The sequence below is a fragment of the Myxine glutinosa genome, chromosome 14 (assembly GCF_964187855.1).
Source record: "Myxine glutinosa chromosome 14, kmMyxGlut1.1, whole genome shotgun sequence".
Taxonomy (NCBI): Eukaryota; Metazoa; Chordata; class Myxini; order Myxiniformes; family Myxinidae; genus Myxine; species Myxine glutinosa.
This window is the reverse complement of record NC_136274.1, coordinates 84,749,941-84,770,413: the sequence shown is the minus strand read 5'-3', so window position 1 is coordinate 84,770,413 and position 20,473 is coordinate 84,749,941. Positions and strand designations below refer to the sequence as shown.

Genomic DNA, 20,473 nt, shown 5'->3' with positions numbered 1-20,473 from the left:
GTGCATAAGTTGTACTTCAAGAGATTTTTGAAAGAAGAAGAAGATTTATCGCGAAATGGGCCCAGCCCGGCCGAGGCGGCCTCGCCTAGCCTATAACCTGAACACTGAAGCTCGCATTTATACAACTAGGGCATTGCCCGTACGTGGGTGCCCGTTCCTTGCCAAAAAAAAAAAAAACGCTACCCGTACGCTCTACCCCGCCCGTACGCCCGTAAACAAAAAAAACAACGCTCTTCGCTTCCGCCCTTCGCTCTGACTGAATTGGGAAAAATAATGCGCATAAGAAAACGAATTACGAACCGTAATGGCGGTCAGCTCGTAACGCGCTCAGCTCCGCTCGTCTCACATCGGCCACGCCTACGCAACAAAGCGTTCTGTGATTGGCTGCCGGAAGTGAAGTCTTCACTGTCCGGAAGTTCGCAAATCGCAGTTCCGATGAATCGTTTTAATTTAATCGCAGTTTGAATTCGTTTTAAAACATAATTTAACGGCAACATAGTTTTCCAACGTGAAATAAATGAATACGCTGTCAAATGTGCCGTCCGAGGCAGAGTCTGATCGCCACGTTCGGCACACGTGATAGCTCGCTGCTCTCTGATTGGTTGAAGCGTTTTTTGGACATAGCTCGGTAAGTACTTCTCCGATTAATTTAAAACCTTGAAAAGGCACATCCTCGGGTCCCCAGCAATATACCTGGCAAGTTTCAAGTATATCGGACCCGTGGTTGTCGAGAAACAGCGGTCACAGACAAACGTACGTACAGAGATTACTGGAATTATAGATAGATATCCAGAAGAAAAATGATGGGTAAGCAGTGGACAACCAGCAGTTTTATCTGGGTTTTTCATGCTGCTCCTGTGTGCATTCATTCTTACATTACATCTCTGCATTGTTTCACCAACATATTGCATCGCACATTTGCTATAGTTCAATAGGTAAACCATATTTGAGGTTTTACATGTAATTTATTATTATTATTTTTTGTATTTTTTTTTTTTTTGCATACAAGATCGAGGCTCGTGAAAGAGCCAACATTAATCACACAAAGAGTCAAACCGACACAAACCGACACATAAAACACAAAATAAGGGGAGCGGTAGACAAGATGGGGAGAGAGGGGGAAGGACACAAACACAACATTTGAGAGCAGGGACATCGATAAAACTGTGGGAGGGAGAGGGCTTGGGGGGAGGTGGGAGAGGTATAAAACATATGGACACTGCAAGGACTTCCAGGAAACAAGTTGGAACTTCGAAAAAGTGTCTCTGGGGTGAATTAGCGGAGGTAGAAAAGATCAAGGTTTTGGATGGGGGAAGATAAGAGATGGTGGTGAACAGCTGTTTTAAAGACCTGGAGGGATGAGTGGGATTGAAGGGAGTGGGGGAGTTTGTTCCAGAGGCGGGAGAAAAGGGGAATGAAAGAGTGAAGGTGAGCAGAGAGCCTAGATTTTGCCATTTTAACCATAAGACGGTTGCTGGCAGATCTTGTGCGACCTGTAGGAATATTTGGGGGACAGAGCACAGAGAGAGCTGGGGGAGCAAGGCCAGAGAGGAGTTGGTAGAAGACAGAAAGACCACCAACCTGCCTGCGGTGAGTGAGTGAAAGGCCCTCGGAGTTAGCTTCATCGCAGGAGATTCCAATGATTCTGAAAGCTTTGGTTTCAACAGCGTGAAGCCGAGCTAGGTGTGAGGCAGGAGCACCGGCCCAGAGGGGGGAACAGTATTCCATTGAGCTGCGGATGAAAGCCTTGTATGTGGTGAGGAGCTCAGGTGTGCCAAGGAAGGACTTCGCACGACGGAGGATGCCCAGTCGGCGACTGGCTTTGGAGGCCAGCTTGGAAATGTGGTTTTCCCAAGAAAGATCATGGCAGATAGTGAGACCCAAAAGCTTGAGCGACAGAACTTCTTGGAGAAGATTGTTGAGAAAGTAGATGGGAGGGTTTTGCAGTCTGTATTTTCAGAGAGACATAGTAAGAGTGTGAAATTTGTCAGGATTGAAAGACATGTTCCACTTGTTTGACCAGTCTGTGATTTTGTCCAGGTCTGCAGAGAGTGAGGAGGCTGCAGACTGCCGATCTGAGGGATGAGGAATGGAGCGGCAGAGAGTGGAGTCATCAGCAAAGAGATAGAGAGGATTTTCCAGAGTCGGAGAGATCATTGATGAAGACCACAAAAAGCACAGGGCCCAGAACAGGCAGGGGCGATGAGAGAAACCCATTCAGGGCCACACTTTGACTGCGACCGGAGAGGAAGTCCGCAAGCCATGCGTGGAGATTTCCATGGATATCATAGGAGGAGAGTTTGGTGAGCAGAGCGGGGTGCCAGACCGTATCGAAGGCACGCGATATGTCAAGGGAGACAGTTCTGATTTCCTGTTTGGCATTGAGGACCTCCATCCATTGTTGAGACAGCAGAAGCAACATGTCCAGAGTAGAATGACCTGGTCTGAATTCAAATTGATGATCAGAGATCAAGCCATTGGAGAAGAGGAAGGATTTGATATCCGAAGCAATGATGGATTCCATGACTTTGCTGATAATTGGGAGCAGGCTGATTGGTCTGGAGTTGCAAGGATCTGTTTTTGCACCTTTTTGTGAAAAGCGGTGATGTTTGCTGATTTCCAAGATTCTGGCAGATGACCTTGAGCAAAAGAGAGGGTGAAAAGAACAGAGAGAGGGTGAGATAGAGCGGAAGAGCAGGATTTTAGGACCCGTGGCCTGATGCCGTCTGGTCTAGTTGCAGAATCAGAGTCGAGGTTTGACAAAAACTTCCCCAACTTGTCAGGAGAGAAGGACACAGAGTCCAGGAGCAGTTGGGTTCGACTGGGTAAAGTGGGAACAGAGAGAGATGGGTTTGGGACACAATATTTTGAGGCAAATTTGAGATTTTCAGGGTTATTTTAACTTGTAAGATCTAGCCGTTACTGTACAATTAATTATATTGTTTGTGGAAAATATAGGATGAGTTTTGCCATTGCAAATCTCACATTAATGCACTTTGGATTTGGAAAAATGTTCTCCATTGGATAACACAGAATGGCCACCTCCAAAAGCCAGGATATCTGCGTTAGCTACAGCATTACCTTGTCAAGAAACGCGCGTGCGCACACACACACACACACACACACACACACACACACACACACACACACACACACACACACGCACACACACATACACACACTCACTGTGTACCCTTGGAGTATTTCCAGATGATTTGAGGAGTGGGTTCCCCCTCTGCCGAACAATTCAGGACAAGGCTCCGACCAAAAATACCGTCTTGGTCGTTGGGCTGAACCACAAAACGAGGTGGCACTATAAACAAGAAAAGGGCACATGAGGTTAATATACAAATGAAAAGAGCATCAATAACTAAATCATGCCTGACGTAGATAAAATTACAGGTTTATTTACTGCACTCGGTCGACGCACATACATGAGGTAATGTACGGGGTGACAATTAATTCATGAAGACAATTTAATCATGAACAACTCTTTATGATAAATATCTGGTTTTGTTTTTTTTGTCAGGTGACGTGAAGTAACAAAAAAAAACTTTGGAAAATTGAACTCAACCATCAAATCCAAAAATGGACAAATGTTACATGGAACACAGAGCCGTCGTTGTGGAGCTTTATTTTGCCAATCACTTCACGATTACTGTCGATCAAAGACAGTTTCAGGCAAAGTTTAGTTTGCGAACACGTCCCACACGGAATTCAATATTGTGCGATGTTAAAGCACACAGGACACCTGGCCACGTAGCAGATGCAAAAAGGTCACTGCAGAGGTATTCAGTAAGAACTGAAGAAACAATTGAAAGACTGAGAGAAGCAGTACCACAGAGGCCAAATAAGTCAGCAAGAAGGAAGTCTCAAGAGCTCCAGGCATTAACAGGGAAACTATGCGTGGAATTGTGAAGAATAACCCATGTCTATAAAAAAAAAAAAACCACCTTTAGAGGCCATTTTTCCCCGCAAGCGGGGGTTGGCCTTTTTCGGGAACCGTGGTTGTTGTTGTTTTTCGGTCCCCTTTTTGAAGCAATGTTTTACGGCCGGATGCCCTTCCTGACGCCAACCCTTTTTGCCGCCTTTAACGACAAACAGGGAATTACCAGTGAACTGGTACTCAATTAGCCGACCTCGGAAGGATGACAGGCTGAGTCAACCCCCCTGGCGTTAATTCAGCGATCGACCGGGATTCGAACCCAGGATCCTAGGATCCTAAGCCGGCACCCTAGCCGCTAGCCCAACACCAGGGTAATGTCTATGTCTATGTCCCTACAAAATCCAAATGTCACAGCAGTTCAAACCAACAGACCATCCACGATGAAATAAGTCACGTCTTCTGAAACACTTCAGCACAAAACTTGTTTCTCCGCTGCCATGAATGCAGACGTTTCAACAGAAGTTATCCGACATCAGTAACTTTCAACAAATGAAGGAAGAAGTGTGAAAGTCACCAACATTTCCATGCGATGTTCTTTTGAATATCTGGTATCCCTGAGTTATACTGTTAAAATAAAACAAATGTGTTCATCAATTAATTATCACCCAGTCGATCAGAAGCTCCTGCAATGTGTTTTGAACTGAGAATAACAATGTCTCATCTCGAAGCTTTGAAATATCAAAAACACTTCTTTACAAATACAGAAAAGGCCTGAAATGACTTTCCTGTCTAACCACATATGTTGGGGCCAGGCTTATGTTTTGGGTTTTGAACCACAACACAACCAAACCGACACGGGTTTCTTTATGCTTTTCATTCCATAGTTAAAGGTTGTGCTATTCACAACACTTGTACAATTCCATGGATAACTCCCTCCTTTCTGCAAACACACATATACGCACGCGCGCGCGCTCTCACACACACACACACACACACACACACACACACACACACACAATTACACACACACATACACATACACACACACACACATAGACATACAGTGCCTTAAGAAAGTATTCACACCCATTGACCTTTTTCACATTTTGTTGTTACAGCCTGAATTTAAAATGGATTAAATTGAGATTCGTTTTCACTGATCCACACAAAATACCCCATGATGTCAAAGTGAAAATGTATTTTTAGAACTTTTTACAAATTTATTCAAAATGAAACACAGAAATATCTAATTTCCATAAGCGATTACAGCTTTGAGTCTGCTTGGGTATGTCTGTATCAGCTTTGCACATCTGGATTTGGGGAGTTTTTCCCATTCTTCCTTGCAAATTTGTTCAGGCTCTGTTAAATTGGATGGAGGGCGTCAGTGAACAGCAATCTTCAAATCTTTCTACAGATTCCCAATGGGATTCAAGTCTGGGCTTTTGGCTGGGTCACTCAAAGACTTTCACATTCTTGTTCTGAAGCCATTCCAGTGTTGCTTTGGCTCTATGCTTACGGTCATTGTCCTGTTGGAACTTAAATCTTCGCCACAGTACAAGGTCTTTTGCACTCTGAAGCAGGTTCTCAAGGATTTCATTGTATTTGGCTCCATTCATTGTTCCCGCTATCCTTACAAGTCTCCCAGTCCCTGCCGCTGAAAAGCATCCCCATAGCATGATGCTGCCACCACCATGCTTCATGTTAGGGATCGTGTTATGTGGGTGATGAGCTGTGCTCAGTTCTCGGCACATGTAGCGGTTATATTCAGGCCAAAGAGTCCAATTTCCATGTCGTCAGACCACAGAATCTTTTGCCTCATAATCGCAGTCCTTCATGTGCCTTTTTGCAAACTCCAGGTGTGCTGTCATGTGCCTTTCCTCAGGAGTGGCTTCCATCTGGCCACTCTCCCATAAAGCCTAGATTTGTGATGTGCTGCAAAGACTGTTATCCTTCTGGCAGGTTCTCCCATCTCAGCCAAGGAACTCTGTATTTCTGTCAGAATGGTCATTGGGTTCTTCATCACCTCCCTGACCAAAGTGCTTCTTCCCCGGTTGTTCAGTTTGGTCGGACAGCCAGGTCCAGGAAGAGTCTGGGTAGCTCCACATTCTTTCTATTTCCTAATGATGGAGCTTGCTGTGCTCTTGGGAACCTTAAATACTCTAGAAATTATTTTATACCCTTCCCCAGATCTATGTCGCTCAGTACTCGGAGTTCTACGGACAATTCCTTGGACTTCATGGAGGAGTTTCTGCTCTGACATGCACTGTCAACTGTAGAAAGGTGTGTTTCTTTCTAAATCATGTCCAATCAATTGAATTGGCCACAGGTGGACTCCAATGAAGTTGTAGAGACATCTCAAGGATAAAAAAAAAACCACCTTTAGAGGCCATTTTTCCCTGCAAGCAGGGGTTGACCTTTTTCGGGGACCGTGGTTGTTGTTGTTGTTTTTTTTGGTCCCCTTTTTGAAGCAATGTTTTACGGCCGGATGCCCTTCCTGCCGCCAACCCTTTTTGTCGCCTTTTTACGACAAACAGGGAATTACCAGTGAACTGGTACTCATCTCTCACTGGAGACTGGAGACATCTCAAGGATGATCAAAGGAAATTGGATGCACCTGAGCTCAATTTGGAATGTAATAGCAAAACGGGTTGAATACTTGTTGACTCAATACATTTCAGCTTTCCATTTTTAATTATTTTGTAAACATTTCTAAAAAAAATATTCCACATTGACATTATGGGGTATATAGTGTAGATCAGTGACAACGAATCTCCATTTAATCCATTTTAAATTCAGACTGTAACAACAAAATATGAAAAAGGTCAAGGGGTGTGAATACTTTCTGAAAGTACAATCTATATTATAAAACAGGAGTGTCTGTCTGTCTGTCCGTCCATCCATCCATCCCCAAACTACTCCCTCAGTTTTGCGGCTAGCCCCGCCAAACCTTCTGTGCAATGTTTTGGGGTCCCAGCGAATGATGTAATGTCAGTAGGAACTTTCATTAGTTCCTCAATAAAATTATGCTTTTGAAATTGACTCGATGCGAACCTGCTCCCAAATCCGGAAGTGAGCAGATGACGACAATGAGCTGGTTTGATAATATCTCAATACAATCATGATTTAACACAGTATTTTGTTATGGTATTAATGTATGATTGGAATGATGCTGTTTGGAATGAAAATGGAGATATTCAGTTGAAATGAATGAGGAAATGACGTGAGGGTTTCTACTTTCTAACCGTGACATTCACAGATTCGCCATTGACTAGGGATAGAACCATTCAGATGGGGTACATTTTTTGCCCAAGTCCTTCACGAACCTTCTGTCAATGCCTGATGTTCGATTGAAGGTGGCACAGGAATGTGGAATTTATTGGTTCCATGATTTAGCATGGACCGTTTTCCGCATTGCTTGTTTGATTTTGGCTTCCCACCCGTGTTGGCTCGCTTCGTTGCCCTGATGATGCACCGATAAGGGCGAAACCAGGTCGGTAACTGATTTTTTCCATGCACTTGTGACAGTATCTGAAATAACATCTTAATGATTTGTCACTGCGGGATGGCTCTTTCAGAGATTCGCAGACAGTGCAGACGTTGTGGCGATGACGTCACAGCGTTCGGTCATAGGATGGAGCACTGATTAAATATTATATATATATATATGCATACATCTATTCTATCTATAATGCCAGTAATCTCTGTGTGTCTGTCTGTGACCGCTGTTTCTCGACAACCACGGGTCCGATATACTTGAAACTTGCCAGGTATATTGCTGGGGACCCGAGGATGTGCCTTTTCAAGGTTTCATATTAATCGGACAAGTAGTTAGCGAGCTATGTCCAAAAAACGATTCAACCAATCAGAGAGCAGCGAGCTATCACGTGTGCCGAACGTGGCGAACAGACTCTGCCTCGGACGGCACATTTGAGAGCGTATTCATTTATTTCACGTTGGCAAACTATGTTGGCGTTAAACTATGTTTTAAAACTAATTAAAACTAATTTGCGATTCTTTCGCTTTCCTGCGCGTTTGTGCACGCTATGGCGATTTCTTTACCAAACTCCGCAAGCCGTTCGCTTTGGACCAAACCATTTCATGTAAATAGAGGGGGGGGATTGTCACCGTACTCGCAAGCCGTTCGCTTTGGACCAAACCATTTCATGTAAATAGAGGGGGGGGATTGTCACCGTACTCGCAAGCCGTTCGCTTTGGACCAAACCATTTCATGTAAATAGAGGGGGGGGGGATTGTCACCGTACTCGCAAGCCGTTCGCTTTGGCTTTGCGAATGGACCAAACCATTTCATGTAAATAGAGGGGGGGGATATAATTTTAGATATATATATAGTACGGGCATGCCCTAGTACATATAAATGCATACACACACACACACACACACACACACACACACACACACACACACACACAACGAGAATGGTACGAGATAGAGAGCATACCTCTGCCAGGCTGAACAGTTTTCATTTTTATACCACTGATAGGTCAAGATCTGGATATATACACATACGTACACATAATCAAGTTTTCACACACAGTGCCCTCCATTAGTATTGGAACAGTGAAGTCAAATGTGTTATTATTGCTATATACTCAAGAAATTTTGATTTGAGATCAAAGGATCAACATGAGGCAAGAATACAGGACAGCTTTTATTTCTTGGTATTTATATGTATATATTGTCGCGTCTACCCTGCAGTGAAGACCTCAGGGTGATGGATGGCCAAAACAAGCTTTAACTCCGAGGCGTATACCCCAAAATATGGCGGTGTTATCTCTTTAGGTCGCGCGGGAGGGATACCGAGCTCCTTACCTGCACGGATGGACGTGACGGGGGTTTATCCGAACCCACGGACAAATAAACGTACAACACAGGCATGACAAAGAAATGCAATAAATAATGGGTTTAATGAAAATAATGCAGGCAATAAAAATGAATGCATGATAAACTAAAATTCCTAAATGAGGGACCCTCCATACGGACTCATATACAGACACAGGGAGAAATAAAATAAAAGAGATTGGTGTGGTGAGGTGGCCGATACTCAGCCTGCTCCAACGAGGACAAGCGTGGATGGTCCCGCACGTCTGTACGAGGGAGCGCACAAGATGGCGCGAATCGCCACACGGCACCCTGAGCCGTGAAGCGGCGGCAACCCATCCTCCCCCAGTGGTTCCACGCTCCACAAAGCTCCCCTCACGATACAGACTCTACCCCGAACCGCTCTTGCCCAGCCTTTTCTTTCACAAGTGCACCAAGCGCACATGAGCCAGGAAAATGCAACCGCCAGAGGGAGAGCAATATGCGACCGTCCGCCACGCAGCCAGCACCAGAGAGAGAGAAAATGGTGGGACATTCGCTTTTTCTTCCTCCGTTCTCGAAGGTTCCCTCTGACGTCACGCATACTCCAATCGCCACGTGCGATTCAAGCACCCCCTCGCTCCTCAACCAATCCTCATTCAGAGCATTACCTCACGGCCATTCTTGACGCCCATCGAGAATGTTCGGCTGGGCAGGGTCGTAATGTCTGGGTACTGTCGGCGATTATGGTAGTTGTAATTATGTGCCGATTGCATGGCTGGCCGAGTGAGTGTCATGAGAACAAAGGGAAAAATGACAAGGGCAATTACACACTGGGGATTATTCTTAAGCCCTACCTAATTAGCATAGCTCCACCCCTTGTATGGAGACACACAAACGCTTACACGGACATTCGGCCTAATGGGTTACCCTACTTAGTTACATGAAGGTGGGCTTCTTCTTCTTATTTGCATCATCGGAGCATTCTAAACCTACACAATTCTATCTGGACTAAGGTATTTCGTTACCTACCCCCATACACGTAACAATATGTTTTATCATTGTAAAACAATAATACTTTTAATGTTCAGTCTCCCAATTTTAGGTAAGCGTAATTATTGGAACAAATGACTGACAGGTGTTTCTTGTTGCACTGATTGTTCACACCTAAAAGAGCTGTAAATGTCGAGTCTTGGTTTTAGCAATTGCTTTTCCCTTTGGATTCAGTTGACATAAACCAACATGAAGACCAGAGAACTGTCTAGGAAAGAAAAGCAAGCAATTTGGAAGCTGAAAGAACAGAATAATTAAATTAGAACTGCCCAAAAATTGAGCAGAGCAAATACAACAATTTGGAACATCTTGAAAAAGAAACCACTAGTGTATTTAGCAATAGACAACGGTGAGGTCGACCAAGGAAAACAACTGCAGGTGATGCCAGAAAAATCATTAGAGCTGTCAAGAAGAAGCCTAAACAACTGTCAGTGACATCACCCACAACCTCCAGAGTACAGGGCTGAAAGTATCACAATCTACTATTCACAGAAGACTTTGACAGCAGAATTACAAAGCCTACACCACAAGATGCAAACCTCTCATCAGCACCAAAAATAAAAAGGCCAGATTAGAATTTGACAAGAACTTCAGAGGTGAGCCAGTAGAGTTCTAGAATAAAGTTTTATGGATGAGACCAAGATAAACCTTTATCAAAACGTTGGAAAGGCGAAAATATGAAGAAAGTAAGGAACTGCACTTGATCCAAAGCATACTACCTCATCTGTAAAACATGGTGGAGGTAGTGTCATGGCTTGGGGTTGCATGGCTGCCTCTGAAACTGTCTCACTCATCTTTACTACTCTGCGCTCGCGAAGCGAAAAGTGGGGATAAGTGATCGGTTGCAGATGTATTTAAGTACATATGTCAAACGTACGTGTCTGCATTTTAAAAATACATTTTCTCGGCAACATTTGTCCGATTGACACAAATTTTTCACCATAGTATGCGTCCACTTGTGTAGAATTTTTCTTAATAATTATGACTTCATATGTCACATGTTACGGGCGTCATCTTGGAAAAATCGAAAACCTTTGGACCTGTATATCTCTGAAACCGCTCCGTGAAAAATATTGAAGCGTGGCTCATTGTAAAGAACTCCACATGGGGAATAAGTTTTGTTGAAAATGATGTCATTGGTGCCTTCATTATGATGTCATAATTCGACAAGTAAACCGTTTAGTCCTATGAGATTGAAATTTCTTGAGTGTGATCCATGCAATTATATTGGAGAATGTAAATTTATGACGTCATCGGTCATGTGATCTGGCAGCCAAATAGTATCAAAGAAAAAAAACCCCTTAAAAAAAACAGAAGAGTTGGCTCGCACCAAGTCGACTGCATGGGGTAACTATTCTATGAATATCATATAGTTGATGATATCTATCTATAATTCCAGTAATCTCTGTGTGTCTGTGTGTGTGTCTGTGTGTTTGTCTGTGACCGCTGTTTCTTGACAACCACGGGTCCGATATACTTGAAACTTGCCAGGTATATTGCTGGGGACCCGAGGATGTGCCTTTTCAAGGTTTCATATTAATCGGACAAGTAGTTACCGAGCTATGGCGATTTCTTTACCAAACTCCGCAAGCCGTTCGCTTTGGACCAAACCATTGCATGTAAATAGAGGGGGGGGATTGTCACCGTACTCGCAAGCCGTTCGCTTTGGACCAAACCATTTCATGTAAATAGAGGGGGGGGATTGTCACCGTACCTGCAAGCCGTTCGCTTTGGACCAAACCATTTCATGTAAATAGAGGGGGGGGGGGGATTGTCACCGTACTCGCAGGCCGTTCGCTTTGGACCAAACCATTTCATGTAAATAGAGGGGGGGGATATAATTTTAGATATCTATCTATAATTCCACTAATCTCTGTGTGTATGTTTGTTTGTTTGTATGTTTGTATGTTTGTATGTCTGTGACCGCTGTTTCTCGACAACCACGGGTCCGATATACTTGAAACTTGCCAGGTATATTGCTGGGGACCCGAGGATGTGCCTTTTCAAGGTTTGAAATTAATCGGACAAGTAGTTACCGAGCTATGGCGATTTAGCCGTTCGCCGTTCGCTTTGGCGTTGCGAATGGACCAAACCATTTCATGTAAATAGAGGGGGTGGGTTCTGTGGTCGTTGCGAATGGACCAAACCATTTCATGTAAATAGAGGGGGGGGGGATTGTCACCGTACTCGCAAGCCGTTCGCCGTTCGCTTTGGCGTTGCGAATGGACCAAACCATTTCATGGACCAAACCATTTCATGTAAATAGAGGGGGGGGGGGGGGATTGTCACCGTACTCGCACCCACGTACCCACGTACCCACGTACGGGCATTGCACCCACGTACGGGCATGCCCTAGTCTATCTATAATGCCAGTAATCTCTGTGTGTCTGTCTGTGACCGCTGTTTCTCGACAACCACGGGTCCGATATACTTGAAACTTGCCAGGTATATTGCTGGGGACCCGAGGATGTGCCTTTTCAAGGTTTCATATTAATCGGACAAGTAGTTAGCGAGCTATGTCCAAAAAACGATTCAACCAATCAGAGAGCAGCGAGCTATCACGTGTGCCGAACGTGGCGAACAGACTCTGCCTCGGACGGCACATTTGAGAGCGTATTCATTTATTTCACGTTGGCAAACTATGTTGGCGTTAAACTATGTTTTAAAACTAATTAAAACTAATTTGCGATTCTTTCGCTTTCCTGCGCGTTTGTGCACGCTATGGCGATTTCTTTACCAAACTCCGCAAGCCGTTCGCTTTGGACCAAACCATTTCATGTAAATAGAGGGGGGGGGATTGTCACCGTACTCGCAAGCCGTTCGCTTTGGACCAAACCATTTCATGTAAATAGAGGGGGGGGGATTGTCACCGTACTCGCAAGCCGTTCGCTTTGGACCAAACCATTTCATGTAAATAGAGGGGGGGGATTGTCACCGTACTCGCAAGCCGTTCGCTTTGGCTTTGCGAATGGACCAAACCATTTCATGTAAATAGAGGAGGGGGGGATATAATTTTAGATATATATATAGTACGGGCATGCCCTAGTAACTAATGATGGCGGCAGCAGAATGAATTCGGAAGTGTACACAAACATTTTGTCTGCTTATGTACAAGAAAATGTGTCCAAATGCATTGGGCGGCACTTCACCAGTGAAGTGCCGCCCATGACAATGACCCAAAACGCACACTGCCAACGCAACAAAAAAGTTCATCAGTGTGAAAAAAGTGGAAGGTTTTACACTGGACAAGTCCATCTCCTGATCATGATCATACTAAAATACTCAAGTTGGTGTCTGTCTGTCTGTCTGCCAAATTTTTGACCACGATACATTCGGTCGTTACTTATCCAATCTCAACCAAACTTAACAGGAGGACTAAGGGTTACATGATGAAAGTTGTAGTGAATTCATTTGCCCCCTCCCCAAGGGGATTTTCTCCACCAATGGGGTTGTGTGTTGAGGTGTATATCCGTGTTAAGCTAGCTTTATCGTGTCGTTTTTCCAAGGCCACTTCTAATAACAAACATACAAACACCACTAAATATAATGGCATAATATTAATGTTATTGGAAAACAATATAAATACTAGTAATATCCCAAGGGGTTTTCCTCAATCAAACGCCGTATTAACGTTTATAAATAGCTTGTCGTGCCGTTTTTGTGGGAGAACTCCCTTCCATATGTAAAAATATAAACCACAAACACGTATGATTACCTCTTGAAACAGTCGTTACTGCTGTTCCACACTAAACTGAAAGGAGAAACCCCGGGGTATGTTTAGTTACCAAGCAGATGGCTAGCGCTTGCCAAGCCAGCTGTTCCTTATCAACGGTTTTGAATGGAGTGCGTTTGAACGCTTAAACCACTTGGCGAGCTCTCTACAATCAAGATGGAAAATGAACACGCCCCCTATGTTCTCGAGGCCCGAATCTAGATCTACTGTAATCTCTATACCCCAGAGAGTAATGGCCCTTCCAGCCGCTCCCGTGGGGAACAGGTGTACTACTTTAAATCAAATGGAGCATTTTACTTGCTGAAGAGGAAACTAAAGTCAGAAACCCCCCAAAACAAACAACAACTGAAAATGGCTGCAGTAAAGACCTGGCAAAGCATCTCAAAGGAAGATATGAAGAGTTCGGTGATGTCGACGGGTCACATGCTCGATACAGTTATTACATACAAGGGCCACGCAACCAAATACAAACTATTATAATACTTTAATTTACTTTAAGTTCATCTGTGTCAATACTTATGCTTATATAAAATGGGGAGACTGAACATAAAAGTGTTGTTGCTCTACAATGGTAAAACATAAATACATAGAAATACCAGGAAATAAAAGCTGTCCTTCTTTCCTGTTTCCTCGTCGTCATATTTTGATCTCAAATCCAAATTTATTGAGTATATAACGATAATAACAAATTTGACTTCACTGTTCCAATACTTACAGAGGACACTGTAAACACACACACACACACACACACACACACACACACACACACACACACACACACACACACACACACACACACACACACACACACACACACACACACACACTGTAAACACACACACACACACACACACACACACACACACACACACACACACACACACACACACACACAAAGGTGCATGTACAGTACATGGCTATACACGCACACGGATACACGCACGCAAATACACTGAATTATTTACATGCAAGTTTACTTCATGTTATTAATGTTATTGGGAGGGTGTGAACTAGCTAGGAGGTTATCATTACGCTCGGTGCAAACGGTCTCCGTACATTACCCCGCACGGCTAGGCGGCTGCCATGGGAGACCGTCGCTGCATCATTCCGAGCGAGGCAGGTATAGTTTCCGTCATGCCGAGGAGAGACACTGGGAACCAAAAGGGAACTGATGAACTGGTTTCGTTCCACCTGGGAATCACAACAGTACAGTTCATCAGAAAATGGAAAATCAAAAGCCATTTTATCCAAGAATGGTCACGAGCATTCACGTTGTACCCCTGCACCAACACACACTCTTACACACACTCAGAGCTGCACCCAGCACTCACAGATACAACTACAGCAAAGTTGATGGCACTCCATCCCAAATTCCCACGCTTCCCACAGAAAGCAAAGTTGAAAGATGGCAAAACGTTCCACCAGGAACATGACCCAATATCAAATTGAGAGTTACGTTCCCCCGCCCCTCCTCCCGTTTTGACATCTGTGACCCGTGGTCCCCACCCTGAGGCATGAACCGGGTTCAAATCAAAGAATCATTACGTGTTTCATGCATCCCTCAATGTTGATTGCATGAACAAAGTTTCATTTAAAATGTTTTAAAATGTGCCCATGACTGCATTCTTTGGTATTGGACCTTTTCACCCTGCCCCAGGAGGCCAAAATGGCACTGCACTGTTGCCATGTGGTGGTCATAACTACCAAGTTTGGTGAATTTCCACACAACTGTTTAGGAGGAGATAGCGTGACGGACGGACGGAGCTGATCTCAATATCCCCCCCCCCCCCCACCTCCCCCCAGTCTTTTTTCAAAAAGCATGGGGATAGTCAGCATTCGATAAAGACTGAAACAACCACCCAAAATCAGCAGAGCACACGTGCATGCTCAGACACACTCAGCTCTCACATTCAGTGCAGGCTACACTCTATGAAAAAAAACTAACAGGCTTTGATAAGGGCTACAAAACGAAGGGTGAAGGTGAACAAAATGATGATAGGTTTCTTGGAGAAAGGAGTTAGGGATGGAGAGTGGCAAAGAGGAAAAAGAGGGCAAAGATGGGGAGAATGACAGAGAGACAGAGTGAGGGAGAAGGGGCCAAAGGAAGAAGGTGAGAAGAGGGGTAGAGAGGGTAGCGAGGGAAGAGGAGTAGAGAGGGAAGAGGAGTAGCGAGGGAAGAGGAGTAGAGAGGGTAGCAGGGTAGAGAGAGAAGAGGAGTAGAGAGGGTAGCGGAGTAGAGAGGGTAGCGGAGTAGAGAGGGAAGAGGAGTAGAGAGGGTAGCGGAGTAGAGAGGGAAGAGGAGTAGAGAGGGTAGCGGAGTAGAGAGGGTAGCGGAGTAGAGAGGGCAGCGGAGTAGAGAGGGTAGCGGAGTAGAGAGGGTAGCGGAGTAGAGAGGGTAGCGGAGTAGAGAGGGTAGTGGAGTAGAGAGGGTAGCGGAGTAGAGAGGGTAGCGGGGTAGAGAGGGTAGCGGGATAGAGAGGGTAGCGAGGGTAGAGAGGGTAGGGAGGGTAGCAGGGTAGAGAGGGTAGCAGGGTAGAGAGGGTAGCAGGGTAGAGAGGGTAGCAGGGTACAAAGGGTAGCAGGGTAGAAGGGTAGCAGGGTAGAGAGGGTAGCAGGGTAGTGAGGGTCGCAGGGTAGAGAGGGTAGCAGGGTAGAGAGGGTAGCAGGGTAGAGAGGGTCGCAGGGTAGAGAGGGTAGCAGGGTAGAGAGGGTAGCAGGGTAGAGAGGGTAGCAGGGTAGAGAGGGTAGCAGGGTATAGAGGGTAGCAGGGTAGAGAGAGTTGGAGAGAGAGTTGGAGAGAGAGTTGGAGAGAGAGTTGGAGAGAGAGTTGGAGAGAGAGAGTTGGAGAGTGAGAGTTGGAGAGTGAGAGTTGGAGAGTGAGAGTTGGAGAGTGAGAGTGAGAGTGAGAGTGAGAGTGAGAGTGAGTGAGAGAGAGAGAGAGAGAGAGAGAGAGAGAGGGTGTAGAAGGATGATATAAGTTAATACAAGGACAAAGCAGGTAGATTCAGTGTGAACAACACCAAAAATGTATTTGGACCTGAGTTCCCAGATTGTCGGGGATTGGCTGCCCATCTTTCTGCCAGGTTATCGTGATTGGTGCGTCACCAGAGACGACGACACAAGGAACATAGACTCGCTGGCCCATCGTTACCAGAGGGAACTCAAATGGCTGGATAAGTGGAGGCTCTGTGGAACATGAACACATCAATGAAACTTTCCTTCCAACAACAACAAATCTAATATAAGGAAGGAATTAGGCAATGGAGGCAGGTTGAGTGGAAGAGGGAGGAAGAGAGTGAGGGGAAAGGAAATGAACATGGTGGAATCGGAGAGAAAGTGTAAAGTGTAGCGGCATCATCATTTTGCCTTTGCTCTCATAATATGTGAATCCGCTTTATCTTTGCTTTCACGAGGGATTTTCCGTTACGGCGTTTCCTGAAAATGGGGTTAGAGGGGTTTTCTTGTTGTGGTTTAATAAAGAATCGACTTGGAATCCCAACGTCTGGGACGTCTTTCCTCCCCACGCTAAAAAAAAAGAAAAGAAAAAAGATGAAGGGGGTATAAATGATGATGTTGATAATCGGGCAAGGGTCATGTTGTCTGGAGATGGATTGCAAGTTACCCCTCACAGTGAGTGTCAGGCTACGACTCAGGGTGGCGCCAGGCTGCTCCAGCACATGGCATGTGTATTCTCCATCGTCCATTCCTCGCTGTACCTGCACATGTACAACAAATACAAAGATGTACAATGTACATGCACGAGGCAAATGGACCGATTGAAAAATGTGAACTTTGGTTTGTTTGGGAGGAGAAGCGGAGGTTGTTACTAGAACTGAGAATTCGATACGCACAAAAAGGAACATTAGAAAATGACACGGACAAGATAAGTGCGTACATGGTGCAGACGTAACGTTCCATTGTTGAAGACAGCTTGGCGGTGGTTGTACGGTATTGGAGTCCCAGCCTTGAGCCAACGTACCCAGTAGATGGGGTAACCGATGACGCGACAGTGCAGAAATGCGTCACGTCCAGCGGTTGCCGTGACATTTGTCATGGGCCTAATTTTTGGTGGGCCTGGTGGGAATGTTGTGGAGAGTGAGAAGTAGAGGTGGTGTGAAAACTTTGACAGAGATTTGCAATTGGTACTTCGGGGATCACCTGTCAAAACAACCGCAAGCCAACAACACAGGACTAAAACATCCAGGTGGCCAAACAGGCCTGGAGGAGTGATACACCTGTTCGAGATGAGAGATGGCATACATAGTCGGGTGAGTGAAGGTGAATGTGCTCGGTGTCCTGTAGTGGAGTATGGTGAAAAGTGATTAATAGTTAAAGTGCCGAAGGAGTAAAGAGGAAGTGAGGGGCGAGTGAGTGAGTTGGGGCTAAGCACCTCTTACGTTTACGCGTGACTGGTACGTGGCCTGTCCAGCCGAGTTCTCAGCCATGCACCGGTACATGCCTCCGTCTTCAACCCTCGCCGACGTCACATTCACAAAGCTTGTAAAGACCTGAGAGGCTTCCGCGGTCTCGTACGGACCCTCTACGGTGCCCCCACGGCGGTTTGGAGCTCGAGGAGATATGGCTGGATCTCCATCCAAGGTCCAATCGATCGAAGGTCGAGGAGATGCACGTGCGGAACATAATAGGGAAAAAGAGTCTCCTGGATGCAGAACACGCTCGCTGAACGAGGCAAGAATACGAGGTCGTCCGTCTGGTGAGTGGAACAAAGTAGGAGTTGTTTGTAGCAAATCCATCCAGACAAAGATGGAAGCAAATTTGAACAAAAACAGAGAGAAAGAAAAACACAGGTATGCAAAAATGAATGCATCTCACCCTCTAAAATGATGGTCGAATAGTGCTGAGCTTGGTCACCTAGCGCATCTGTGGCCACACATTGATACATTCCTCCATCGTCACGTGCAGCTCCCTGAACCACCAAGATTTCACCACCAGCTCCACTCACAACGACAGAGCTTGTCCCTTCTCCCTGCACTTCCACCAGGCTGTCTCCTACAGCTCTTCCAAAGCTCACAGTTCCATCGTCCGGGACCTTAAACTTGGACCCAGTTCGCTTGTCTCCAGAATTGTTGTTAGATATGCCTAGTTTATTGGCATCTGTTCCATCGTGGCTTTCTTCGGCATCTCCATCCTGAACACCAACCCGAGTTTTATCCACGACGCTAGAGCTGGTCTCGCTGTCGGTCCCAGTTCTAGTCTCGGCTTTGGCTCCAGTCTCGGTCTCTTTCTCGGGCATCGTTCCAGTCACGACCCCGGCCTCGGGTCCGGTTTCGGACTCGGCGATGGAAAAGGCTCGTGTTGCAGTTCCAGCCGTAGCCGGGTTCCTGATCCCGAGAGGGCGTCCGTTGTGCAGCCATGTTATGGTGACGTCACCAGATCCGCCGTGGACCTGGCACTTCACCGTGGCAGAGACCCCGAGGGCAAGGGAGAGGCGCCGTGGACTCACGGACACATGGATCGGAACTGCGCAAAGGGATGACAGCAACACATCATAATTGTATTTCAAAATGTCTCCTCGAGCATTGTCCGTACGTACACACAGGACACAGAAATTGAGACTTGCTCTGGAAATTGGACATTGGAAATTCCATTTCCATTGGAAATGTCAAAACTTTAAAAAGCTACTTCAACCAGTCTTTCACACAAATAACCCCATCTTAGTGAATGAGCTGTCCTTAACTACAGCTCTTACTGTTTGAATACACCAGTGGTAAGCTCTAAACCACTTTTTACCCCGACCACCAGACGTGGATGGAGATTATGTTTTCACATAACCTTTAAGACCCCTTACACTTGCACCTCTTCCACCACTTAGATCTTTTAGACCCTTTATACCCCCCTTAGACGCTTTCAAAGTTTACACCCTTCAGACTGCTTAGCATCCTTGACCCATTCGACCCATTGACCATACTTAGATACTTTAGACCTTTTAGACTATTTAAACCCCTTAGACTCTGGGAGACCTTTACATCCTTTAGACCACTTACATCCCATGCCCCTTAGTCCTTTTAGACCTCTAGACTCTGTTTAGACCCTTTAGACCCCTTTATATTCCTTACACCCGATAGACCATTTCGACGCTTTCGACACTTTCAATGTGTAACTTCTGTTGAAACCTATGTCGCCTTTTGTTACGGGGTCCTCCACTTACCTCTGGTCTCGGTAGACCTCCGAACCCCGAGAGGGTCCCCGGCAGAAAGATATGTTATCCTTGGTTGAAATCAAGCAAATAATGAAACCCTCAATGGAACCAGCAAATGAAACAGTCAAATCAATAATGCAACCACACCAGGTTATGAACAAACAATAATATATTATAAATCACACAAAAAGAGCCATACAACAATGGGGGCAATCAACCCTACTATCAAATCTTACGATGGTAACCATATCAAGCCCCTTCACCCCAAACTCACGGCACCTCCCCAATGTCTCTGTACCCCTCCAAGGCGAAGTCCCAATGTCTCTGGACCCATACAAGGCGGAGTCGATGCGCTCCTGCGATCGGGGAATCAAGGCCTGATCAAAGTAAATTGAGGCGTAGGCGATCGAGGCGACCCCGAGGTCACGTGGTTCAGCACCCAGCAATACAGCGGTGGAAAGGAACCTCACGAAGACGCGCTCCGACGTACACGTTTGCGGTTCAATCCGCGAGCCTCCGTATAATTCTCAAGCGCCCTTTCTTGCACAGCCACCGGGGCAAACCACCGGGGAATAATGCCCAGCCGACGCGACAAAAACCGGTTCACTGCAGGTTGCTCGCGTGGCGAAGATGGCGGACGGCTTTCACTCGAACCCGGGCTTTGAGGCAAAGATACTCCGGAACCTCAATGAGGATACCCGACGACACAGGATCCACCGCTCTCCGACGATATCTCTTATCGCCCGAACTTCCCTTCAAGGGCGCAAAGTTCACTCGCACTGTATGTCGACCGCTCGGTCCGGAGCTTCAACAAAAACGTCTG

At 45.7% G+C, this 20,473-nt stretch overlaps 1 protein-coding gene across 1 annotated transcript in view; it reads right to left on the bottom strand.

Moving 5' to 3' along the window:
• LOC137439289 (cell adhesion molecule DSCAM) overlaps positions 1–20,473 on the bottom strand; it is a 214,620-nt gene that overhangs the window by 87,309 nt on the left and 106,838 nt on the right. Inside the window, exons 5-11 of the mRNA XM_078768014.1 lie at positions 18,324–18,971; positions 17,881–18,201; positions 17,386–17,564; positions 17,113–17,206; positions 16,528–16,676; positions 14,552–14,681; positions 3,194–3,313 (exon numbers count right to left, since the gene is read on the bottom strand). Coding sequence (XP_078624140.1) covers positions 3,194–3,313; positions 14,552–14,681; positions 16,528–16,676; positions 17,113–17,206; positions 17,386–17,564; positions 17,881–18,201; positions 18,324–18,971 — 1,641 coding nt within the window. The remainder of the gene's footprint in view (positions 1–3,193; positions 3,314–14,551; positions 14,682–16,527; positions 16,677–17,112; positions 17,207–17,385; positions 17,565–17,880; positions 18,202–18,323; positions 18,972–20,473) is intronic.